Consider the following 27,250-nt stretch of genomic DNA (forward strand, 5'->3'; position numbering starts at 1 on the left):
CCTACCCGTCCCACTGCTCCTAAAAAGCTTTTCCTGTCTAAACTCAACCTCTTTTCACCAACTCCCCCACCCCGTCCATGTCATAGGACTACAGTCAGCACCTCAGCCACGACAAAACCGGCCCCTGTCATCATAGTCTGCCATGGACTGTGGAGTGCCCCACCCTCCAGGGCAGCCAGTTTGGTGCGAAGCCAAGGCACGGGCAGCCTACCCCCGGAGAAACATCCCAAGATAGGCAGTGGCCGGCACAAGAGGGTGAAAACACCAGGGACTAAAACCCCTACCATGGCTCCGGCAGGAAGTGTAGAGACAGCTGGCACACCGCCCAAGGTGGGGAAGGACCACAGGCGATCAGGGAAGGCTGGGAAGGGCAGCACGCCCGACAACACCGCCATCAGCCCAGCTGGCCAGTAGGGCCCGCCAGCCCCATCCCAGGTGGGCAGGAGGCCACCAACAGGCCCGGCACAGCTGCCCAGGAGGGCCCCGCCAGCCACAGGACAGATGGCCAGGAGGGCCCCGCCAGCCACAGGACAGGTGGCAAATGGCCTCCCCGCCATGGCCAGAACCGCTGAACTGGGCACCGCCATCTCAAGTACCGCTGAACTGGGCTCCGCCGTCTCAAGCACCGCTGCACTGGGCACCGCCGTCTCAAGTACCGCTGCAGTGGGCCCTTCATCTCAAGCACCGCTGAACTGGGCCCTTCATCTCAAGCACCGCTGCACTCGGCCCTTCATCTCAAGTACCGCTGAACTGGGCACCGCCGTCTCAAGCACCGCTACACTGGTCCCTTCATCTCAAGCACCGCTGAGCTGGGCCCTTCATCTCAAGCACCGCTGCACTGGGCCCTTCATCTCAAGTACCGCTGAACTGGGCACCGCCGTCTCAAGCACCGCTGCACTGGGCACCGCCGTCTCAAGTACCGCTGAACTGGGCACCGCCGTCTCAAGCACCGCTGCACTGGGCACCGCCGTCGCAAGTACCGCTGCACTGGGCCCTTCATCTCAAGCACCGCTGAACTGGGCCCTTCATCTCAAGCACCGCTGCACTGGGCCCTTCATCTCAAGTACCGCTGAACTGGGCACCGCCGTCTCAAGCACCGCTGCACTGGGCACCGCCGTCTCAAGTACCGCTGAACTGGGCCCTTCATCTCAAGCACCGCTGCACTGGGCCCTTCATCTCAAGTACCCCTGAACTGGGCACCGCCGTCTCAAGTACCGCTGCACTGGGCCCTTCATCTCAAGCACCGCTGAACTGGGCCCTTCATCTCAAGCACCGCTGCACTGGGCCCTTCATCTCAAGTACCGCTGGACTAGGCACCGCCGTCTCAAGTACCGCTGAACTGGGCCCTTCATCTCAAGCACCGCTGCACTGGGCCCTTCATCTCAAGCACCGCTGCACTGGGCCCTTCATCTCAAGTACCACTGAACTAGGCACCGCCGTCTCAAGTACCGCTGAACTGGGCCCTTCATCTCAAGTACCGCTGAACTGGGCACCGCCGTCTCAAGTACCGCTGAACTGGGTCCTTCATCTCAAGCACCGCTGCACTGGGCCCTTCATCTCAACCACCGCTGCACTGGGCCCTTCATCTCAAGTACCGCTGAACTGGGCACCGCTGTCTCAAGCACCGCTGAACTGGGCCCTTCATCTCAAGCACCGCTGCACTGGGCACCGCCGTCTCAAGCACCGCTGCACTGGGCACCGCCGTCTCAAGTACCGCTGCACTGGGCCCTTCATCTCAAGCACCGCTGGCCCATGAGCGGCAGGGGCTGGCCCGCATCTGTGTCGGGCAGGGCTGCACGAGGCACTCTGGGCACCAGGCCCCCTCCAGTACCAGTGGAGACTGTTATCCACTTGAGAGACTGTGGCTTTGCACTCCCCAGGATGTAACTGTGGGCAGGCCACCCACTGTCTGGACTTGAGAGACTGTGGCTTTGCACTCCCCAGGATGTAACAGTGGGCAGCCCACCCACTGTCTGGACTTGTGAGACTGTGGCTTTGCACTCCCCAGGATGTAACAGTGGGCAGCCCACCCACTGTCTGGACTTGTGAGACTGTGGCTTTGCACTCCCCAGGATGTAACAGTGGGCAGCCATCCCACTGTCTGGACTTGAGAGACTGTGGCTTTGCACTCCCCAGGCTTGAACAGTGGCCATGGAGGCCCCTCGTGGATCTGGCGTCATGCACTCATCTGGCTGAGGTGCCCCCCCTTCCCTTCCCCCTGAGGTGCCTGTAGTTTTGCTATCTGATGCCCCTGCAGTGTTCTCTCCGTTGGAGTCAGGTATCCTGTGTGGGCTTTGCCCATGTGATTTTGGCCCAGTGGTCCACGAACAATGCCTGCTACAATGCTCAGACTTGTACATTTATGTATATAAGAGTTTTTGATGTGTATATATATTTTTTGGCAGTAATACAATATATTCCAATGTTTAGAATAATTTCCTTTTGTATTTGCATTCTTCCGGGGGGTTTGGGGGGTGTCACTCTGATGTGTTGCTATGCATTGATGTGTGTGTTGTAGTGGGTGAGGGTGGGTGTGTCGCGTATGTGTGTACCCGTAATATTTTCCCCTCCACCCTCCCCTGTGTCGTAGGTGCAGTACTCACCGTTGTCTTCTGCGCCGGCGTTCGTGCTCCTGGTAGAGGAGCAGGAAGACTATCGCTGGGAGTATGTGGAGTTCGGGTTTCATGCTGTCCTGATTCCTCGTGGGGTGTATGGAGGTGAGCGTTTTCCCTTCGAAATGGCTGTTTCCGCCGTGTTTTTATCGGCGGGGCTACAGCCCCGGAAAAGGTGGCGGATTGGTAGGTTGTGATACAGTGGGCGGTACATTGTCTCCCGCCTGTCTGTTTGCGGTGACTGCCGCGCTGTTTGTTTGTACCGCTGTGGCGGGTGGTGTGTTGATGTGGCGGTCTCTGTTGGCGGTTTCCGCCAGGGTCGGAATTCCACTTTTTTTCCCGCCAGCCTGTTGGCGGTTTTGCCGCCGCTTTAACACCGACCAGGGTTGGAATGACCCCCTTAATCTATTATAAAATGAAGTCATAATTAAACTTTATTTCAGAAGGGACCAAACAGGGTATCTACATACAGGCTCTGACTGGTTATCGCTATCTTAAAGGCCAGGATACTTGAAATAAAAAGGGGTTCATGGCTATAGGTGAACGGCTGTGTGCTTATCGTTATATTAGTAGAGATAAGTGACTGTGAAGATCTGTATGAAAGAGCAATATTTATAAACCTAAACTTGTACAGAAAATCCACTAAATTACATTTTAGACAGCTAGTCAGTGGTTTTGCCTATCTTGTTAACTCGATCGGTAGCTGGTGCACTCACCAAAGATTTCTAGGGTTCATGAGGTCCAAAAAGTTATCTATAAATGAGAACTTAATGTCAGGACAAGCCTTCAAACTGTTTATAAGTGGATGATTTTCAAGCCAATTTCAAGATGGACCAGGCAGTTAAGTCTCCGGCTGCAATGTAACACTTTAAGGTATTACATCATCCTCTTTGGTTAAAAGTAAACTCACAGAAAAACTGGGTGCAAGCTACTTCCGAACCATTTATCAGCACAAAGTGTGATGCCTGGAAAATTCAGAAGGATTCAGGAAGGCACGTGCCCAAACCAAACTGGGCTCTGTAATACACTAAGGTGTATATTTACAAGCCCCTTGCACCTGCTTGCGCAACATAAATGTAATTTGTTACACTAATGTGGCGTTAAGGAGGCATTTATTTTGCACCATATTCACAAAGTGGCGCAATGCAAGCATTGCGCCACTTTGTAATACCTTGCACCACATTATGCCTGCGCCGGGCAAAATGTACACTAGGTGGTCGTTTCCCCGTTAGGAGGCCCAGAAAAATGGCACGGTGAAATCTACAATAATTCACTGCTCTATTTTTAGCGCCATTTTAATGCCTGCCTAAAGTGACGCTTCCATTGTATTCAGTGGGCCTCCTTTGACTTTGGTGGATTAGCGCCATCATTTTTGACACTAATCCACCAAAGCGCCACAATAGCATAAAAATTGTTGCTGCTATTTGCCTAACAGGGGCCAGGGTGAACCGTATTTTAAATACAGCAACACATAGTGTCGTGAGTGTGGCGCAAAAAAAAGAGGTGCATCTTCTATGATGCGCCACTTTCTTGTAAATATGCCCCTAAGTATGTTGTATATAAGATCTCATTACTTGCAATGAAGTTAAGAAATGCAAAGACTTGCTGTGGTAAAGAATCTGTTTTCATGTCTTCCAACCCAGGACTGTCACTTCTTTTACTTCTCAGTACCAGCCTAGAAGAAGAGTGGGCAAATATTTTAGAAATAACTTCTAGTTTGATGAATAATACTGTCTCAATGAGAGCAGTCCATGCTTATTAGTATCATCTGGATGAATTTTCTACTGCATGTTACCAATTCCTGGTTCCAAACTGAAAGCACAAAACAGGCCATTCATTTAGAGCGTTTGTGGTAATATTTAAGAAGAAGAACTGTTACCGACTACTCTTACTCAGCTTTTGCAATGAAGTGCCAGCAGCGCGAGGATCAGAAAAAAGGTTGTTCCTTAAAATGTCCAGTGGTGTTCTGGAGGGATCAAGCACTACCATTCTAACCAGTGTCGGCCAATGAAAGAGCAGCCAGCCATCACTGGAGCACTCATGGCGGCAGGGCGGAGAAAGAGAAATTCACTAAGAAAAAGTGTGATTATTTCAGGAACTGGAAATTGAGAGCGTTAATTCACCTAACCTTTCCCATTATTTACGAAGTAAAACAAAGTTCTTCATATCCACACTATGGCCCACATTATGAGTTTGCCGGTCAGCAAACTGCTGTGGTGGAGTTGGCGGCCACACCGCCGTGGGCCTGGCAGTGAAGACCGTCTTATTAAAAGTCCTGGAAAGGTACCTGCAGATCACAGCCAAGTCACTGTTCGGCCCGCCACTGCGGAAGTGCTGGTGCGCCAGGCAGCAGCCATCTCCAGCCTGGGGGACAGGCAGCATCCCACGACCATATTACGAGGTTGCAAACTGCCAGAATTTCTGGAGCAGAATCACCGCCACCCAAAGCCTGGCGGGAATTGGCAATATAAAGGGAACACCCACCTTCAGGAACATAGCCACGTCCATCGGCACCATGGCACATGAATTGCAACTCCTTCCAATCCTCTACCTGGCCCTGCAACTCCCGGACCAGCTACAGCAACCAAGACACCAACCTTAAGTGCACCAGCCTAGCACACACTGGAGAGAACGATGTTAGTACACACACACACACACGACACGGGAATCCATGCCAACACACACATGCAAACAAACACCCGTACCAACACACACACACACACACACACAAACACACACACACACCAATACCCACAACCACTACACATACATGGAGAATGAAAGCCAGGACTAGGTAGGCAATAACGACACCAATGGTGTAGTGCTGCATGATAACCATATGTTAAAAACATATGGGATAAAACATATGTACATACAGGCCCAAGGTCCAGTCCAAAATCCATAGTGCCCTGAGCACAGTGGGCACAAGATGATGCCCCAACTTGACTCCTGACTACAAAGTGAAGACCTCCACAGGGCAGGGTCATCAATGGGGCATGCAGGCACCTCAGTGAGGAGGGGGGTGGTGGTGAGGGAGTTCCTTGGGCTTGGATGGGGGGTCCTTCCATCTGGGCCTGGAGGGGGGCGCTTAGGGGTGCCCTTAGATGGAGGGTACCTGGGCTTGCCCTTGGATGGTGGGGGTTAGCAAGGGGAGTGGGCATGGACTTGGCCTTGGAAGTGGAGGAAGTGTGCTTGACCTGGGAAGAGGAGGGAGTGGGCTTGTGTTTGGATTTGGTAGCAGGAGCCCTGGATGTGACAGGGGCAGAAGTGGCAGGTGGTGGAGGGGAATGGGAAGGGGCAGCAGCAGACTACGATGTGGAGGGAAGGGGCATAGGAAGGGTAGCAGGGCCCCTGGGGGGAACAGGGACCGGGTCAGTGGTGAGGAACAGGAAAAATGTTCGCAGGAAAAAATTTTGGGTACACATGGGAGGTCACTGGAAAGAGGTTTGGGAGTGGAGGTACTGGGTATGTTTGTGAGGTGTATACGTGGATGTTCCATGGGTGCCGGTGTGTGGGAGGATGAAATGTGTGTGCTGCGGGACTGTTGGGTGGATGATTGTGTGCGATTAGATGTACTGGGAAGAGGTGGGGAGGAGATGTAGGGAGATGGCACGGGGAAGTGTGAGTGAATTTTGGGGTGGTGCCTGCAGGAATGGTGTGTGTGCTGCATGTGGGTGTGTTGACAGTTGTGATGTCTGCGCCAGTGGTGTATGGGGTGCATGAATGGGGGTCAGAAGAGGTGCTGACGGTGGCAGTGAGGGCACATGTGGCAGGAACAGTGACTGATGTTATGCTGACTGCAGGTGTGAGTGGTGTGCTGACTGTGAGGGTGGAGTTGGGTGTGTTGAGTGTGTGCGTGGCGGTGGTGGCATCTGTGGTGCTTATGTTTGTACTTGCGTACCGTGTCTGCTGATGTGGATGCATGTGGGTCAGTAGGTGTGCCTTGGAGGGGAGAGGGATGTGGGATTGGGAACAGGTCGCTGGAGGGGGGACGGAAGAAGAAGGGACACTGGCTGCCGTCAACGAGGAGGCCAGAGCCTGAAACGATCTCTGTAGGCCAGACAAGGCACCATGAATGCCTTCCAGGGACGCATTGCACTGTTGCATCTGGGATGCCAGTCCCTGGATGGCATTCACAATAGTTGTCTGCCCCACAGAGGTGGACCTCAGGAGGTTAATAGCCTCCTCATTGAGGGCAGCAGGGCTGACTGGAGCAGGGGCAGAGGTGCCTGCTGCGAAGGAGATACTCGCCCTTTTGGGTGAGCGGGCACGGGCAACTGGGTGGGGAGCTACAGGGAGGGCGGTGCTGGTATGGGGATGGCGGACAAGGATGGTGCTGGGGTGGTCCCAGATGGGTCCGCCACTGCCAGGGAGCTGCCATCGGAGGAGGAATCTGAAGATGTAGTGGTCGATCCTGTTTCCCCAATGGCACTCCCTGCGCCTTCCGTCCCACTGGTCCCCTCATCTCCGCTGGTGTCAGCCTCCTAGGTCCTGTGGCTGCAGCTTCCCTACTCAATGGTGACCCTTCTCCTGCGCCAGATGATGCTGATGCACACAAAGACAGAGGAGGACAGGAAGGGAGAGAAAGAGAGACAGGGTGCAATTGATCAATGCCAGCACAACCGTCACACAGGGTAGACCCTCAGCATTTGATGCCATGACATCATACATAATGCCTACCTCTGATCATCCTACTACTTGGTGAAACCATGGGGAGAACTGCAACAATGCACATGTCAACTGCTGATGGTTTGACCGAGGCATGTTTCTACATGAGGAGTGTCATACCCGCCACACCTATTCAGAACCTGCCCACACCCATGGCTGTTGAGACAAGCATGCAAAGGACTGTACACCCAAGAGGATCCTGCATGGTTAGTTGGCAGGCCTCCTTGGCTAATGTCAAGAAGCACTGTCACCACTTTGTGCACCCACCCCACCATACATGCTGTGCCTGTCAGCTGATTGAGGACATGGATACACCCCTGGCACAGTGATTGGTCATGACCAGTGACAATGCCCGACACCCCAGCTCTGAAGATCCTGTTGCCATGTGCTGGTCAGCAGGTCTAGCAAGTAGGTGGCCATACAGTTTTAATTGAAGGAGTCTGCCCTGCTACCACTGACTGCATGGCATTACTTACACCTTTGATGTCAATCCTGCCGAAATGGACACAACCCAGGCTGGACATCAGTGTACCTAGCATCCACGCCACAGCTACCCAATGGTGTCCACCCAGAGCCACCATCTCAACACGTCACAAGTGAGAGTGAGTACTCACCCCCAAGTGGCTGCTGTGCTGCCCTCAAGTGCCCATCCACCTCAGGGTAGGCCACCGCCAATATACGGGCCATTAGGTGGGTCAGGGCCTGACGGGCACCTCTCCCTCATTAGGAGGATGTCCCCAGCTGGGCCTCTGCTGTCCTCCGGGCCCAGCGTCTCAGGTCCTCCCACCGCTTTCTGCTGTGGATGCTCCGCCGGACATAGAAACCCAGGGTCCGCACTTGCTAATCCCCTTCTTCTGAAGGCCGCTGACCTGCATGAGTGACACAGAGAGAATAACACAGTCATGTAGGGTGTCATTCCTGGTACAGTAGTGGACAGCACACATCACACTTTCACACCCACATGTCATCAGCCAACGTAGCCCATGTCCATGCTCCATTCACACTGCCACCTACCAAGGCCCCCATCCCCATGCATACAACTCACATACAGGACAATGATAATGGACTCACATGCTGCTCTGGTGCCCCATACAACTGTCCATACAGGGGCAGGACCCTGTCCACAAGCCGCTCCAACTCCTCCTGGGTGAAGGCTGGGGCCCTGTCTCCTGCTGAACACAGCATCTTGGCTGCCAGAGTCAGTACACAGCAACAGTGGAGGTCTTCAGTGCATGAGGTTCAGGAGTCAAGTGTGTATGACCACATGAAATGACGGTGATGGCTGCTGCAGACATCACCGTCACCTCTGGCGGCAATCACCATTGGCTCCTGCCTCCCATTGCCAACAGTGTGAGCCAATGGTCTGTAGCATAGCGGTCGTGACCAGCTACCGCCATGACGTGTAACACTGGAGGGATGATCTCATTTCCACCTTTCCCATGCATGCAGACAAGCAACCATTTCACATTTAGATTGTGTGATGTGTGTGAAATTAAGTGCATCATACGTCTATGCTGCACAACATGTTAACACCTCTCCCCTGTTCCCAGGTACTATGCACGGTTGAGGATGAGGAATGCACTAGTGTACAGGCCCCTAGTAGACCTTGCCACCCTGGAGGAGCATCACATCATCCAGACATAGCACCTGAACAGTGTGACCATTATGGAACTAGTGGCCCAGTTGGAGCTGGATCTGTTGCCTGCAATCCCAATGCCATTTCTCCCACAGTGCGGGTGTTGTCAGTCCTCCACTACCTTGCCTCAGGCTCCTTCCAGGTCACAGTGGGCCTCGCAAGTGGAATGTCGCAGCCCATGTTCAGCAACGTCCTGAGGGATTAAACATATGTCCAGCTACATCTAGTTCCCCCGGTTTGCCCACTGTCAAGGCAGCGTTCTACACTGTGGCACACGTCCCACATGCCATAGGTGCCGTTGACGGCACCCACATTGTTTAGTTTAGTTTAGCTTTATGGATTTATACAGCACATAGCTACCCTAGGGCATCCCAGCGCTAAAGGTACACAACGACTCTCGGGAAGACCAAAGAGAACAGATTAACTACAAAAAAGGATAGTTTTCAGCTTCTTCCTAAAAAGAAGTTCTGATGGTTCGTGGCGAAGTTCAGAGGGCAGGGCATTCCAGAGACGGGCCGCCTTGATGGTAAAAGAGTTACCTCCCCATAATCTCTTGACACGAGGTATATAAATCTGACGAGTGGATAGTGATCTCAAGTGTCTAGAGGGGACATAAATAAAGATCCGTCTTCTAAAGAAAAGCGGGCCCCTATTATGTAAGGCTCTATGGGTAATGCACATAGATTTCAAATTAATACGCTGTTTAATCGGAAGTCAGTGAAGTGCTACAAGAGCCTGTTTGGCAGAGAAGTGCTGGGGGAGTTAGTAAGAAGTCTAGCTGCCGAGTTCTGCACAATCTGCAGCCTCCTTATTACGTACTCTGGTGAACTAAGATGAAGAGAATTCCCATAGTCCAGGCGGGAAAGAACCAACGCTTGGATAAGAATTCTTCTAGCTGTAAAAGGTAGAAGATTGAAAATCTTCCTAAGAGCTCTGATAAGACCGAAACAGACAGAAGAGATTCTTTTTACTTGCAGTTCCATCGTCAAACGAAGGTCAAGCAAGAAACCTAGGCTTTTTACCTGCGCCTTTGGAGGAGGCAGACTATTAAAGGCCTTCAAATGCAGTGCTAAAGGAGAGGCATTGGGGCCGTTGCCTACAATCAGTATCTCAGATTTACCATCATTAAATTTAAGTTTAGATTGTGTCATCCAATCACCGATATCCTTCATACAACAGGCCAAGTTAGCGGAAGAAGAATCCCCAGTACTAGAAAGAGATACCACTAATTGGGTGCCATCAGCATAGGTGACCATTGAAAGGTTATGGGGAGTAACTACTTTAGCCAAAGATCATAAATAAATATTAAAAAGAGTTGGGCTCAGGGAGGAGCCCTGAGGGACTCCGCAAGTCAGAGGGACAGTATCAGACAAAAAAGTGCGATCCAAACTTGGAAAGATCTTCCTATGAGGAAAGAGGAAAGCCAAGAAAGAGCCATGCCTCCTAACCCTATCTTAGAGAGTCTGTCGCAAAGGAGACTGTGATCAACAGTATCGAAGGCTGCACTAAGATCAAGAAGGATGATAGCAGCATGACCTCCTTGATCTAAAAGTTGACGAGCAGACTCAGTCACAGTAAGGAGCGCCGACTCCGTATTGTGTTGAGCTGTGAAGCCCATTTGAGTGGGATGTAAGAGCTCATGGCTCTCAAGATAACTGGTCAGTTACAAATTTACATGTTTCTCCAGGATCTTAGCTAAAATACGAAGGAGAGCGATAGGTCTGTAGTTATCCAAAAAGGAGGGATCGAGCTTTGGCATTTCAGAAGAGGTTTTATAATGGCATGTTTGAAGAACTGGGGGAGAGTGCCTGAAGACATTGAGTTATTAAATATTTTCGTCAGTGGTGAGACAATAATGTCTGCAGCCCTCAGGAGAATAGAAGGAGGGGCAGGATCCAGGGGGGAGCAAGATTTAATATTAGGGAGAAGTTTAAGAGTTAGAGCATCTGTGAGGGGTGAAAAAATAGTTAACGGAGTCCCAGCAAGATGGGGGTTCGTAGCATGCTCATCTGACAGCTCCTGAGGGGAGGACGGAGGAAAACCAGAGTATATTTTAGTAATCTTATCCTGAAAATGAGTTGCTAGTAAATTACTATGTGTAGTGGAAGCTTCTATCAGAGAAGCAGGCATAGGAGTTATAGTAAGCTCTTTAAAAATCTGAAAGATTTCTTTCTGGGAATTAGAGGAATTCTCTATTCTATTGCTATAATAAGCAGTTTGAGCTGCCTTAATATTATAATGATTAGATCTAATAGCTTGCCTATAGGCTTCTTTGGCAGAAGGACTGTAGTTTTTTCTCCAAATTCTCTCAAATTTTTTGCAATGCTTTCTAAGTTCTAGTAGAGAAGGCGAGAACCATGGATTAGACTTATGAGAAGGTTTTTTTATTCTCAGTTTAATGGGCAGAACTGAATCCAGGGAGGTAGAGATCCAGCTATCAAATAGATCTGCGGCATTAGGGGAGGAATAGTCACTAATCGTAGAAGAGGCACGAAGTGCAGTATACCATATACTTGGCACCAGCTTCGACCAAGTACGCCCAGAGGTAGTGAGCCTGGGTTGAAGATCTCTGGAGACATCATAAGGAAAAATAAATGATAAGAGAAAGTGATCAGACCACATTGCCTTGGTGCCACCCAGGAGGAATGAACAAGTGTACAGAAACCGCAAAAACTTTCATTCCGTCAATGTGCAGGTGGTTTGTCTCACGGACCAGTACATCTCCCAGGTGACGGCCAAGTACCCAGGCTCTGTTCATGATTCCTACATTCTGCGGAACAGCAGTATTCCACACATGATGGCACCATGCCAGAGGGACCGGGCCTGGCTCATCGGTATGTACCCCTGCATGTGTGTGCCCCTCAGCTCACTTCACCCTGTGTCCCTGCCTTATTGCCCTCCCGGTCCTGATATGCATCTTTGCTCTATGCACACAGGTGACTCTGGCTATCCCAACCTGCCCTGGCTCCTCACACCCATGAGGCGTCCAACCTCAGCTGCAGAGGACAGTTACAATGAGGCCCACAGTCGTACCAGACAGGTCACTGAGAGATGCTTTGGTCTGCTGAAGGCCAGGTTCCGGTGCATGTCACTGGGGAGGTGCCTTGCTTTACAACCCACAGAAGGTGTGCCAGATCATTGTGGCTCGCTGCATGCTGTACAATCTGGCCCTGATGCGTAACATCCCATTGCTGGACTAGGAAGAGGGGGTAGCTGTGCCAGTGGCTGATGAAGGGGATATGGGGAGTGGTGAAGAGAAGACTGGGGATGCAGCAGACTCCAGGGCGGAGCTGATTCGACATTACTTCGGCTGAGATGCAGGAATGTGCAAACTGTGTGGTATGTGTTCTCTACAACTGTTTGCCTTGACCCTGATGCTACCTGTTGTCTGTGACCACTGACGATGATGGTTGCAGAACTGACTCTGGGTGGGTTGGGGAGTGTCACATATGCCCATGACAGAGGTAGTCACAGTGTACCGTCAGGCTTATGGTCAGGCAGGTGTTGTGCTGGTGCACTAGTGTCATCAATGTGTAAGTGGAATGTTCCCTGAGTTGCCACTGCAGGCGCTATGTGTGTGCCACACAGGGTTGTTGCATGTGTGCAGCATCCATCCTGTGAGTCGACATTGGGTGGCAGTGGAACACTGTTGTTGGTGGCAGTGGGTATGATGCCAGGTCTGGCGCTAGGCGATGTGAGGGTTGGACCATTGGGTTGGTAAGTGTTGTTTATGTGTGTTGTTACTGGCCATATGGTTGTGGACCTGTCTGGCAAATCTGATCTGGATACCTGTTCCTATAATGCATTTGTGTGTGGTTGGCATCTGTGACCCCCACAGTGATTCATATCCCTGTCTTGCTCTCCTTTCGGGACAATGTTGAGGTGTTCTGTGCTCCCTGCCTGGGCTATTGCCTCCATTGACACATATGTCCAGCCACTGCCTGCTCCACGATTGACCTCCCGCCATTTTGCTCCCCCCGCTGTCACCCTCCCATGGATGTGCTGCGCGATGGGTTGCCACTTGAATATGTATTGGCAGTTCCATACACATACATGGCAAATAAACACGTAGACATGGACTGTGCTCAGCTGTAGTTTATTTGTGATGTACAAGTGTGAGGGGCGATGATTGAGGTCATGGCGGCGGTGATCATCAGAATGTTAAGGCCAGCTGCAGTTAGTCCAGGTCCAGTCTGCTGGCTATGGCTAGACAGAGATATGGACAGTTGACAGGGTGTCACACACAATGGAGAATGTTCAAGAGAGGGTCACTTCCTGGAGGTGGTCTTGGTCTGGGCATCATGTCCGGCTGGATGTCTACTTGGACATTCTCGCTTGCATGAGGGTTCCTCAGCTATAGGGGTAGGGAAGCTGGTGTCCTGTGAGACCTGTGGCGGGCCTCCATGCCACTGGCTGCCACTGACATGGAGGGGTGTGATGGGATGTGGCCCGTGGTAGGGGACTGCTGGTGGACTCACGCATGACAGTGGTCATGTCCTTGAGCACCCGTACAATGGAGTGGAGGCCATGGTGGCATTGTGGGCCTGCCACTGTTGCATGGCCTCCTGATGGTATTGCCCCTGCAGGTGCTAGGTCTCCTGCACGTGATGAGGATCTGGGCCACTGTATCCCGGGTGTGCTGGTACACACCCAGGACTTGGTTGAGACCCTCCTGGGCAGTCAGTTGGTGTGGCAGTCCTGACCCTTGTGTCACGGTTCCCCTCCCACTATCCCCAGCCTCCTGTGCCTGTGCCCCTGGCACAATGTGCCCACTCCCAGTAGCAACAAGGCCATCATTGTCTGGGGTGGGTGCACTTGAGACTCTGGCTGCTGTACTACAGGGCACAACTCAGAATGATGAGTCCCTGGGGTACAGGTTTGGTGTTTTGGGTCTGGCTGTGGTGTTGTTGCCACATGGGTATGTAAAGGGTGGGTGTGCCGTTGGTGGACTGCCCAGTGGCCCCAGATGGCCCAGAGAAGTCAACCTCATCCAGACATCCTGTGGGACATTCATCCTGGGGAGGACTGTCTGAGCCTGGAATCCTCTGCAGGGTGTCAGTGGCAATGGTACCTTTAGATGGATACGGTAGATGTTAGTTGTGTGACTCTTGTCAATGTGGCGCTGTTGTGAAGGCATGCAGTGGCTCAACTTGTTTCCCAGTGTTAGCAATAACATCTGCTGCACTGCAGACATTGGTTTGGATTGGATTGTGGGAGCTGTGGTTCTTCACATTGTGGTTGGCATCCGTGCATTCGGGGTGTGTGAGTAGGGATGATGGGAGTGGAGTGGTGTGGCATGCAGAGGAGGGGCATGGGGTGTTTGGGACAGAGTCAGTGGGGTGGGATGCAGTGGGTTGGTGAGTGGTGATGTGGCATGCTGGGCATTGATTGTTGGTGCTTGGGGAGTATTGCTGACTTATCACTGACGAGCCCTCCGCTGATGCCATTCAGGCCCTCGGGGTACATGTTGTCCAGGACCTTCTCCTCCCAGGTAGTCCGCTGGAGGGGAGGTGGTGGGGGCCCACCACCGGTCTTGTTACTGGCTATCCTCTGCCTGGAGGACATGGACCAGACCTTCCACCTGAGGTTGATCCACCTCTTTCTAATGTCCTCCCTTATGCGTGGGTGTCTGCCACCTGTGTCAACCCTGTTGACGATCCTCTGCCATAACTCTGTCTTTTTGGCTATTGCTGTTTGTTGTACCTGGACACCCATGAGCTGTGGCTCTACTCTGATGATCTTGTTGATCTCGTCCACCATGACCTGCAACTAATTGTCGGTGAACCGTGGGTGCTTCTGGCTTGACATGTTGTGGGGTGGGAATGTGTTGTGCATGTCGGGTGGAGTAAAGGCTGTGTGTGCTGGTGGGCTGCAGTCTTGCTTTATGCAATGTGTGCTGTGTGATCTTTTCTGTGTTTCGTGTGTGCTTGATCTCGGGTGTGGGTGTGGGCACTCGTATTTGTTGCAATAGCTTGTTGGGGGGAGTGGGTTATGTGGTGGCATGGTCAGGTGAGCATGGTGTGTGTATGGTTATTAGGTATGTGATATTTAAACTAGCCAATGTGTTGTTAGCTACTTTCCCCAGTGCCTTTTTGTTCTGCAGTGGTGCGAACCGCCTACGGTGGCCGCCGTGCATGTTCCACTGTGCTGGAGGTTGATTCATAATATGGCGGTCAGAATGGTGTCGTCGTGGCGGACCCAGCGATTGATCAGTCACTCATTTGCTGTGGGTTGGCCTGGAATTGTTGGTTTTGTGTCTGTATTTTGGCGGTTTGTGTTTTGTAACTCGTAATCCGGCAGTTGCTATTCCGTCACCGCTGCCATTTTGCACAGTGGTCTTGCCCAAATACCACCAAACTCGTAATGAGGGCCTATATCTTAACATACACTTTTGTAGATATTTTACCTTTCTGCGTGCCCCCCTGATAAGAACCTCAAGGCTGCCTGGGAAAATAGCTCAGTGAGCTAAAATGCCTGCTCTTGAGACCTTTGCCCAACCTGCAGCTCACATGTTCAAAACCTAAAACAACTATAAAAAGAAGGATTGAACTGGGTAATAGAGACACCTGCCAAGTACAGTACTATGAACTCACCCAGCTACGGCAGCAGTCCCTGTAGCTCATTAATATTGCAACAGATCTGGGAAATATTTTCCCACTGGGCATACAGCTATGTAATTAGTATTGTAATATGGAGAGGGCATGGTAAAGCAAATGGTTGCTGCAAACACGCAAAACAGACACATCACAGGCAGCAGAAGGTCATGCAGTCCCTTGCTGACAAGTATAACACAAAGGCTCTGCCCAAGAGCAGAGTAGGTTTTCCTCAAAGCCATGGGAAAAGTGTTGCACTAAGCAGCAACGGATAGACTATAGGGAGCACTGCTGGCTTGAGTGAAACACTCCAATCAAAGACAGCACTGGAAGGCACCAATGCAAGATTGACTCACACACAAACACATAACAAATACAGTACCTGGTTGCAGCTATGCAAGTTTTCTCCCTACACTTTAAAGAAGTGCACCAAAGGGCAGACCCAGAATCAGGTTCCCTCTCACAAAAGAGGACTAACACAGGGCAGTAGTGCAAGCTTCTGTCACATACACAAAGAACACACACTCATCTATCAAGGAGCATGCAAACTTCTCTCAAACACTTAGATCAGGGACAGAATCTGTAAGAGTAGTCCATACTTATTCTAGCTCCACACATGGACAACTGCCTACTCTTAAAAAATTAAAAGAAAACTTTTCATTTTTCTTTTTTTCAAACGCAACCCATTGTCCTTTAAGGAAAAAGGGCTGCATTTAAAACAAATATTGCTTTATTTAAAAGCAATCACAGACATGGTGGTTTGCTGACCACGGCAGGCCACCATCCCTGGTATTTTTGAGGTGTCTAATAGGTCACAAATTGCAACCTACCTCATTAATATTAATGAGATAGGTCGATTTGCAACCCATTAGGAAACGCTCACTGAAACTCTATGAGTTTTATACATTAAGAATAGTGATTACCTAATTGTGATTCACAGAGAATCACAATTGGGTAATCACTATTTCTAAAGGTGATACGTCTGGCCCCAAAATGTTACTCCATCCATAGGAACACCCTAGGCCACCCACGAAGAGTGTGCAAAAGACAGCTGACTTCCCCTTGGTTCGCCAATAGCATCATTGCCAAGGCATGATGTATCTAAGTTCATGTTTAGACTTTATCAATACTAGAAACTGCCATTCAATTCAATGGTATAATGTAATATTCTAAAGTGAAATGTTTTGCAACAGTCATATTATAAAGAAATGCAGTTTTGAATTTTGCAGACCCTTTATCATATGTACTGGACTCTCTGAGCCAAGCAAGAGCAGATCCCTCAACTTTCCTCCCCCTAAAGTCTTGAAGGACAGTGCTGCTCCTGGCAAACCTGCAGGAGACAGAAGTCAAATGCAAAAAAATGTTTTTTAAATGAGCATGGTCTGAAAGAGCATGCTTTAACCCCTTTGCTGCTGGGCATCCACACCACCCGCCAGTACTGAGCACTTTTTTGCCTATTTGGGGTAGTTTGCGCTTTGGGCTCCATACCTTTTTTTCCACATAAGCTATCCATGCCAAATTTGCGTCATTTTTTCCAACATCCTGGAGATTCTAAAGATATCCAGGTTTTGTGGATTCCCCTGGAGGGGACTGAGAATGTAATACAAAATATAGCAACATTTTGAGTTAAAAAAAAAAATAGGAAAAAAGTGCTCCACATAAAAGTGTCTGTCTTTTCTATGAAAATGACATCCATGAACGGTTTGCTGTACTAAAGTCACCATCTTCCCAGATTTCAGGAACATGGAGAACTGAATGAAAAAAACTAATTTTATGCCACAGTTTTGGCATTTTCTAGGAGGTAGCCTATTTTCCCTATTTTCTATGCTTTCAGCCTACTTATAGTTTGTGGTGGAAACCAGTATGAAACCCATGGGTGATTCAGAAAAACTAAGCATGTAAAAAAACTAGACAAAATTGCAAATTCAGTAAGGGGTCATATGTGTAGATCTTTCAACGTATTCCCAAGGAAAATAACTGTTGAAATAAGAAAATATTGAAAATCAGTAAGAAAAAACATGCATTTGTGACAACATTTTCACCTGTAACTTTTTGTCATGATAGCTAATTGACAAAGGCAATATACCCTTACGCTGATAGACGCCTCTGGTTGCGGGGATATACAGGGTTTGTATTTCTCCAAGAACCCAAGAACTAAGAGCAAACATTTGTGCTGCACCATTCAATGGGTTTTCATTGAGTACAGAGTAAAGACCAATTCTTATAGTGAAATAGGCAGAGTGAAAAATGGGTATCAAGAAAACTTATGTATTTCTGAAATGGGCACAAGGTGTAGAGTTTAGGAGCAGTGGATATTTATACATTGCTCAGCTTGTGGGTACTCATACTAGCTTATGATTTGGAGGGTATTTTTCAAAATGTCATCTTTCTTAGACAGTGTTTTACATTTGAAAGGCACAAATGCAGAGAAATCCAATTGGTAATAACAAATGTTCTACTATTCTATGTTGCCCCAGGTCTCCCTGATAAAAGTAGTACCTCACGTATCTGGGTAGACCTAGTGCTCACAACAGGAAACGGCCCAAAACGCAACATGGACGCAGCACATTTTTCCACCGAAGTCTGACCCTCTTTTTCCAATTTGGGTAGCTCCACGTTTTGGACCCTATCTCAGCTGGTAGCTACGGAAACCTAGCCAACCTATACATTTTTGAAAGCTAGACATCTATGGGTATGCAGGGTGGGCTAACTTGCATGGCACTTGCCACGTTTAGTTACCCAGAATCCCTTGCAAACCTCAAGCTTTGACTAAAAAGTACATTTTCCTCACATTTCTGGGATAGAAGGTTCTAGAATCCATTGGAAGTGACAAACTTCCTTCCATCTGGCATTCCCCAAGTCTCCCAATAAAAATTGAGCCTCATTTGTGTGGATAGAACTAGTGCCCATGACAGGAAATGGCCCAAAACACAACATCGACACAGCACATTTTCCCACCCAAACTGACCCTCTTTTTTCAATGTGGGTAGATCTAGGGTTTGGACCGTAGCTCAGCTGGCACCTAGGGAAACTAAGCAAACCTGTGCATTTTTGGAAACTAGACTCCTAGGGCTATCCAGGGTGTGCTGCCTTGCCTGGCTGTCAACATGTTTAGTTACCCAGGATCCTGTGCAAACCTCAAACTTTGACTAGAAAAACACATTTTCCTCACATTTCTGTGATGGAAAGTTCTAGAATCTGTGAGGAGCCACAAACGTCTTTCCACCCAGCATTCACCCAAGTCACCCAAAATAATTGTACTTCACTTGTGTAGGTAGGCCTAGTGCCTGAGACAGGAAACGACCCAAAATGCAACATGGACACAATGCTTTTTTCCACCCAAAATGGGCTCCCTTTTTTCAATGTGGGTAGTTCTAGATTTTGGACCTTAGCTCAGCTGCCACCAAGGGAAACCTAGCCAACCTGTACATTTTTGAAAACTAGAAACAGGGGTATATATGGTGGGCTGACTTGCATGGCTATCACCATGTTTAGTTACCCAGAATCCTTTGCAAACCCTAAACTTTGACTACAAACACATTTTCGTCACATTTCCGTGAGGGAAAGTTCTAGATTCCAATGAGAAGCCACAAACTTCCATCCACTGGCATTCCCCTAAGTCTCCCAATAAAAATGGTAACTCACTTGTGTGGCTAGTTCTAGTGCCTGCACCAGAACAAATTAAACCGAGATCAAGGAGGGTCCCTTTGCAAGGACTCCCAGTGATGCTGGTTTGATCAGTTCCTGTCGCAGCCACTAGACCCAGCCACACAAGTGGGGCAGCATTTTTATTAGGACAAGTGCGGAAACACTGAGTGTTAGGAATTTTGTGGTTTCTTTCTGATTCTGGAAGAATATGGCACAGAAATGCAAGGACAATGTGTGATTTTAGTCACATTTTAAGGTTTTCAGGCCATTGTTGGAAAGAAAACTTGTTGGGATCAAAGAAAGGCATACCACCCTGTACTCCCATGGGTGTCGAGTACTCAAACATATCTAGAGTTGGTAGATTTTCCCTACAGGCAATGTACAGCCTGGCAGAGAAAAACAGAAAAGACTAGTATTAATGCACAACCATCTAATCCTCAAGTACACACACATACTGGTAGGATTTGGCACAATGTTGAGTGAAGGTTCAAAATGTAAAATTGTACTAACAAGAAATTTCACAAATATGAAATACACTGATAATAATTGAAAGGTTAAAATACCGAACCAATGATTCACAGCTCCTGAACTGTAAAGCTGCGAAAGGCAACAACCGCTTTACAGACCATTCACACACCTTTCATTCATGACACATACAAGGCCATTCACACTGCCAGCCGCAGGCCCAGCACATTACAAGACTCACATCAATAGACAGTGCCAGTCAAGGGCCCATCACTTTCTTACTCCCACATGCCTGACACAGCAATCACAACAACTGGTGGCTGACTGAGTGTGTGGACTGGCGTTTGTTATCATGGATGGTAGTCAGCATGTAGATATCTCTCTTGTCTGTTCATTACTATGCACGGCACTGTCCCCTCTCAAGTTTTTTACATCAAGCATTTTTGGATAACCTTTACAGTTAGAGCAGGCTGTGCCACAATCAACAGTGTCCACTTTGAACAATTCCTTGAACTATTCCAAACCAGTTTAGAAGTTATCTACATATAAATGGTAACCTTAGTTTAAAAGTCCTCCACCAAGTTCCCACACAATTCTTCCACTAACTCCGAGAGTGGATGGACACCCAGGAGGGTCAATAGTGGAATCCCTACCAGTGTACCGACTGAATTTTTAGACAGCCTGAAATTCCAGACATATACTGTACTCCTCTTAGACAGCATATACATCTTAATTCCATAACGTTCCCTTTTTCTAGAAATGTACAGCCTAAAAACTAAATGGCCCTTGAACAGGACCAGATTCATCCACAGCTATTTCTTTCCCTGGAACACAGATCTCTGAAAACTGATCTACAAAGTGATCAAGGACAGGCCGAACCTTAAAAGGATGGTCACAATCAGGGTGATCTTGTGGCAACGCTGAAGCATTATCAACAAAATGCAGCATCCAAAGCATAAGCGAATATTAATCATAGCTCATGATTGCAGGGAATTTGGCCGTTGCCATCAACGGACTGTTAGACCAATATGAAGACAGCAACAGCTTTCTTATAAAGCCCATCAAAAAAGTTAAACCCAAGAACTTCAAGTCAGCCAGATTTGTGGGAGTCCATCTGGTAGCTCTAGAGTGGGGCTTAAGTCTGGCACTGTTGTCCCTCATATACTGGTCAGCATACAAATTAATCTGTTCAACAATCTCATCAAAAAATATGTCCACCATAAACAACTGAAACAAAGTTATAGGCAAAAAGTTTGCAGTATTCACTCTACATCCTGCAACGCCACTAAAGGAAGTGACGCCGGCTGTGCCATGTTTGGGGCAACGCAGAGTTCAGCTCTTCCAATGAGAAGTCTTTCCGCCCCAGGCTGCAATCCAGATGCCTCTTACTGCATTATTGGCACATCAGTATCCTCCTCTATAACAGTCAATTCCTCCGCATTGAGAGTGGTTTCATCATCAAAAGATTCCTCTCAGACAGAAAATACACTGCCAGAATCTTGCACTTCCTATTCTGCCTCAGATGCAAAGTCAGTCTCATGAGCATGGTCAGAAGAATAAAAACGCATACCAACAACCTGCTGAGTGTTAATCCAGCAGCTAGCCATAATCTTTATTAATAAAAGTAACTTGACAGATAAGTCAACGGCAACAAACACTTTATAAAATAAGTAATAAATAACAGGTGGCTTTATAACAAAGACCTGAATACTTAAAAGCAATACCACTCACTTGCCAGAGACAGCTAGAGTCACCAGCATCTACTCTGCAAACTCACAGCAAGAACAAACGATATCCCACTGAAAAGGAAAAACAAAATAAAATTGCACATAAGACAACACAATACACATCATGCACAAATCCAAGGAAAATTTACATATAAAAAAATAAGCTAAATAATCTGCTGTTATTACACCCTTTATAATAAACTAATTCATGCATGGCAATGATACTCGTTTGGAGTAAGCAGTACAAAAATGTTTAAAATACCAAACGCATGCAACTATGCAAACTACAGATCTATCAGTGCAAAACTGCAAGCAGGAGTCAGAGCAAAGAAATCAAACACTTTGCACTAGAATAAAAAGGATAAATAAAACATCATGATCACAAATGCAAATGATGCGCCGCCCTGCCACGCAAGCACCAGCCTACACACACCACCGCCCAAGCGCCAGGTCACGTACACCTCCATCCAAACGCCAGTCCATGCACACCTGCAGCCAAGCGCCAGTCCAGGCACACCGCCAGCCAAATGCCAGTACACACAGCCAGCCAAATGCCAGTACACCCAGATGTCAACCAAGCTCTATTTCACCAAAAATTCAGAAACTGTTCTTGGTGTCTAGTGGTTTTCTGCCTCTCCTTGGGAGCAGACTGGCCTAAAAAATGGCCAATATGCCCGAACGGGGACAGAAATGAGTAACTGCCAAAATATTTGCCCCCTAAAGGGGATCAACCCTTGACCAAGGGACCACTCCCCAACATGGCCAGAATTCAAAATCCATGGTGGCCAAGTGGTTTCTGCCTCCCCCTTGGGGGCAGATTGGCCTAAAACAATGGTTAGTCTGTCCCCAAAATACTTTCCCCCAAAGGGGAGCGACCCTTGCCCAAGGTGCCACTTCCCAAAGTGCAAAATAACACACACAAACAAAAATCCCTGATGGCCTAGTGAGTATCCCTGCTGCACGATCGTGACCCAAAGCGGGATTGTGCAGCAGGAGTACTCTTTTATTTTCCACTGATGTTTTTTTTAAGCCCCCACCCCTCCCAGGAGGAGCACGTACCTGTTGTCTCCTGACTCATTGGAAACAAATGGCTTTCAGTGCCTCCGGCCTGCTCTGATGACGCCAGGGTGTGCATCGTCATCAGATTGCTGGGGGAGGGGTGGCAGCAGAAGCGCTTTCGCTGCCATACCTGGCGGGTCCCATATTTTGGACCGACCCATGGGGGGAGCACCCAGCCATCCGACGCACAGAATGGGTTAAAACCATTTGTTTTGCATAGTTTATTTTTAAAGCATTAAAGCATTGCAGGCAGGAAAAACAGCCATCCCTTCCCCCAGCAACAAACTGGCACCCACCAGCAGAAAAAACAGTCCCCTCTCTGGAGAGCACTGGAAAAACAGCCAGCAGTGCCTGCCCGGGCCAGAGCTTATCACCCCTATGTGGGAAACTGAAGCACTTACCCACACAGATAGCCAGTTGCATCGAGTAGGTTGTGGGGTTGGATGGTGTTGTTTCACTTTTCAGTCTATATGTGCCTGTATGTGAAGTGTTTTCATGTCATGTGTGATGACCACTGAGGTCAGGTTATCGAAGCTCACCAGCTGATTAGTGTGATGGATAAGGATATCCAAGAGAGAGAGGCACACACATTATATTTAGAATAAGGACTTACCAGCTTAGCTACAAGGGCAGTGGGATGTTGTAGAAAAGGCTCATTAATCCATGCAGCGACATGTGCCAGGCAGAATGCTGTTGAATGGGTAAAAGGATACCAAAAGGGCAAGAATGGGACTTGGTGGCAAAAGCAGTAGCCTTGCACAATTTTATTTTGATTTATTTATTTTGACGTTTTATTTATGTTATACTGTCTACAGCTGAAAAAATACAACAATGAAGCAGGAAAGATGTGAAAGAGCCATCAAAGCTGGCAACCTGAGCAGAAACTAACCAAACTCTTAAAGGTCCTGATTCCACCTACTCCTGCTAGACTGAAGGAAGCCAAAAATTGATAATGTTTCACATCCCTACGGCCTCTCAGGTTCTCAAAGACAGAGAAGCATAATTTGGGTGAGCCCCAGTAAACTCGTATCCCAGCTAGAGGGGGCACCCTGCACATGTGAGGCTGAGAGACAAGTGCTTGGTAGGAGGCTGCCACAACAGCACAAGAGCAAGTCAGCCTGCTTTGTGTTACTCTGCTATATTCACCCTTACCACATCACTAAAAACCAAGGAGTTTTAGAGTCTCACAGAGTCAATAAAGCTGTAGGTGGTGGCACTCTATTTTGACACTACTGAACAAAGTTATGAAACTCGCTTCCAGTTACAATACTCAATTAAAATGCCCATTTTCAAAGTTTCGTAAGTCACTGCTGCTTTCATCCTGACTACTTTGACTGGCTCATCTGTGCTTGGATGCCCATTTTTTGGGTTGTACTGTTTTGAAAGAGATGTCACCCTGGCAGGTGACTGACTGTACTCCAGACTCACTGGCTTTTTGGAGCTCAGCCTGCAGACTTGTCTGATTCTATTCCAGCCCTACCAGCACTTTTTATTTAAGATACAGACTCCATACTGCATCATACATTTTTCACCCTTCTTTTCCTTCTGAGCTACAATTTCCTTCCCTTTAGCACATACTTCCCACTCACCCTCATTTGGAAGTGTGTCACCCTCCCTGGACCCATTCTTCATGTGTATTGCCTTCTAAGGGCAAGGTGACTGAAAATCTTCCTCAGCCTCCAAAAATGCTCAACCTCCATTCATTTCTTTGACTAATTTTCAAATGCCAGTTGACTTTGGATACTCCAAAGGTCAAAAGGCATGCATAACATCTCGCTTTGTGGAGCACAGGCTCTCCTTCTCTGGGATCCTGACTTGTTTCCAGGGTCTCAGAAGAATCACTATTACTACTTTCATTGTAATAAGCAACAATTCTAAAATTTGTGATCACGAACAATTGTAAAGATGTTACCAGTAGTGACACTTTTGTAGCTTAAACACCCCTCTGGTCTTTGTGTCTCCACTTTCATTTACTATTTTACTACACATCATTATCAGCCTCCATCTGTCCGCACGTGAGACAGAACTCTAAAGAAGAGCAGAAATTCTGCAGCACAGACACAACTTGTTTATTGGCCTCCCCTGTTGGCATGCAACTAGGAGTGTTGCTCTGTAGGTATATACAAGCATATTATTAGGAGAGTGCCATCCACACTGAGCTAGAAAGGGACAATGTTTTTTTCCCCATTTATGCAGCAAAGTCTGCATTGGTTTTATGTTAAAACACATGAAGTAAAGTTTAAAATACATGACATAATACAAACTCTTTCCTGCATGGTTTTATTTAAATGCTTATGCAGCAAAGTCTGCATTTGTTTCATGTTTAAACATATGAAGTAAAGTTTAAAATACATGACATAATACAAACTCTTTCCTGCATGTTTTACTTAAATGCTTAACGTTTTAAATGCTGATGACATATGGTAGTTAATAATCTTGAAGTGGAGGCACTAGTGAGGGAACTATACATCGAACTGCATTATATATTGTGGAGCATAGTTACAGCAGAGCATTTGCATTTTACCTTTCAGCATTTCTCATTCTTATGGGGTGACTCTGGTCATGATTTAGAACTTGCCGGACAGGTTACTTCGTCACAGTGGTGACAGATGTCCCATCCGCCGAAATCTAAATCCCGTTATATCTAATGGGATTCAGATTTCGGCATGACATCTGTCACCGTTCAATCAATCAATCATTCAGTGCATTTGTAGAGCGCGCTACTCACCCGTGAGGATCTCAAGGCGCTTGAGGGGATCGGGTGGAAGGGAAGCCGCTACTGCCCGAACAGCCAGGTCTTGAGGAGTCTCCTGAAGGTCACAGAGTAACCTGTCTGGCAAGTTCTGAATCAGACCCTGTCATCTGCTTTGACAAAATCAGGTGCTTTCCACACCACACCTGCATATTAACCCTCTGCCATTACCAAGACAACATTAACCTACACATAGGTTCGGAATCTTATGGTAGATGTGGTAAAATGTACTACAGTATTTATGCATCTTGCACCCACATCCACCCTGGAAATGTCTCAATATGGGAAGACCTCATTGTTCATCATCCATATACACAGGTGGAAAAGCGAAAGAGTTAGTCACTAAATGAGAATGCCTATTGCCTCTGCAAGACAAGAAGGCGTAGATTTGCTACAAGTAAAAATAGCTGCAAATAAAAAACATTAATAGTTGTCCACTTGAGACATGTACTTCAGTTGAAATAGTTTAAAAATAAGCACTGGTATTGATCTACACATCACTGAGTAGACCGCATCCATTGGTTGGTTGTTTCTTAAGCTGTCGAGAATGTTTGGCAGATATGGCCTGGTTTTCAAAACTTGAAGTATAAAAGCATGAGTTGTGATTTTGTAGGTGACTGTTGATTATGTGAGCAGGTTAGTAAATGCTGAAACTTCTTTGTTGTTCTACAGGTGGCCTCGTCATCTTTGGCATATGCACGCTTCTTTTGGATGGATTCAAACTCGGACACAATTTGGGTTACATGAGATGTACATCTAAGCTTATGATCATCTACCCCGTGATCCAAGGTGTGTTTGTCATCGTTCAGGTGAGAACTGAGGTGCTGTTGTCTTTCCATGTGACCCTGCCTTAAGGGGTCAGAGTCAATCTAGGATCCCATTTAACACCCAACCCCAATATTTCCCCACTAATCTATGCAAAATCCACTATCCCTTGGCAGAACCATTAACTGTTTACTATCTTCAAAAGATGCATGCATCACAAATTGGTTCCTAAAGTAAACGGTTTTCTTTCAAAGAGAGGCTTAAAGGTTTTATCCAAAAACACCTACTCTGTTTAGTCGAAAAGGGCTGCTATGTTCCCTATGCTGCTCTTGCTGCATTACTCCTTAAGGCAGGATCCTCATTCGGTGCTCTCATATATGCAATGAGGAAGCCAGACAGTGGGACATCGGGCCAATAAATCTGGACTTCAGCCTGAAGGGTTCATGTGGGGGGTCTGTTCTGTAGCAAGCACAGCACATCTGTGCCCTAGTCTAGCCACTGATGATGAAAGTGAGATCCCTTCCCCGCACCAAACCTTCACTGTGAATAATAGGATCGAAGGAGATGGCATAGGAGGGAAGATGCAGTCACACTATGCACTTCTGCCTTTCCTTCCTCACAGCAGTCCTGCATCAAATGCCTCCATGAAGCACTATGGCATGCATGAGTGACGAACTGTATATCAACTATAAAAAAAATAGCTGTGAGAACTGTGAAGAAATAGCTCATGCACTACTTTGCTGGCAAAGATGCACACAACTTTTTAACCTTGTCCATTAAAGGACAAGATGACAACTGCTCTTCCAGCGCCAGACCTCTATTTTGTTTCACAACTAAATATTGACTTATAAATCTCAATTTGCTGGTACATAGCAACAAACCTCAATAAATTATTTTCCAGTCAGTGCCTTTTCTTTTAAAATGGAAAAGTACATTTATTACACACACACACACACTACTAATTACTATGCATTAAATCATATACATATATATGCATATATATTTATATATCAACACTTCGTTTGGCGTTTCTCTCTCTGCACCTAAATGCCAATGGTGCTGGAATATGACGCATGCCACCACGTCTTTACTTTGAACACAGTTCCTTAGAATTCTTTAAGGCTTCCAGCACTCCACGATGGTTTAAACAAAAAGATTTATTGGAACAAACAGGAACGCGTTCACATTCAGTGCTAAGAAAAGCTTACAATTTTTGAACAAATATAATGTCATTTAATTAATCTCATGACAGGTTAAATGGCCACACGAGATTGCTCTAATTAACAAATGTCTAAAAGGATGAACTACAGAAACTAGTGGTGACA

At 47.6% G+C, this 27,250-nt stretch overlaps 1 protein-coding gene across 2 annotated transcripts in view; it reads left to right on the forward strand.

The window, feature by feature from the left end:
* Nucleotides 1–27,250, forward strand: part of LOC138245980 (proton channel OTOP2-like) — a 255,059-nt gene that overhangs the window by 71,709 nt on the left and 156,100 nt on the right. For both annotated transcript variants that reach the window (XM_069200101.1, XM_069200102.1), the window contains exon 3: nucleotides 25,833–25,969. In XM_069200101.1, the coding sequence (XP_069056202.1) occupies nucleotides 25,833–25,969 (137 nt within the window). The remainder of the gene's footprint in view (nucleotides 1–25,832; nucleotides 25,970–27,250) is intronic.

Source organism: Pleurodeles waltl, chromosome 7 (assembly GCF_031143425.1).
Source record: "Pleurodeles waltl isolate 20211129_DDA chromosome 7, aPleWal1.hap1.20221129, whole genome shotgun sequence".
In the NCBI taxonomy this organism is placed as follows: domain Eukaryota; kingdom Metazoa; phylum Chordata; class Amphibia; order Caudata; family Salamandridae; genus Pleurodeles; species Pleurodeles waltl.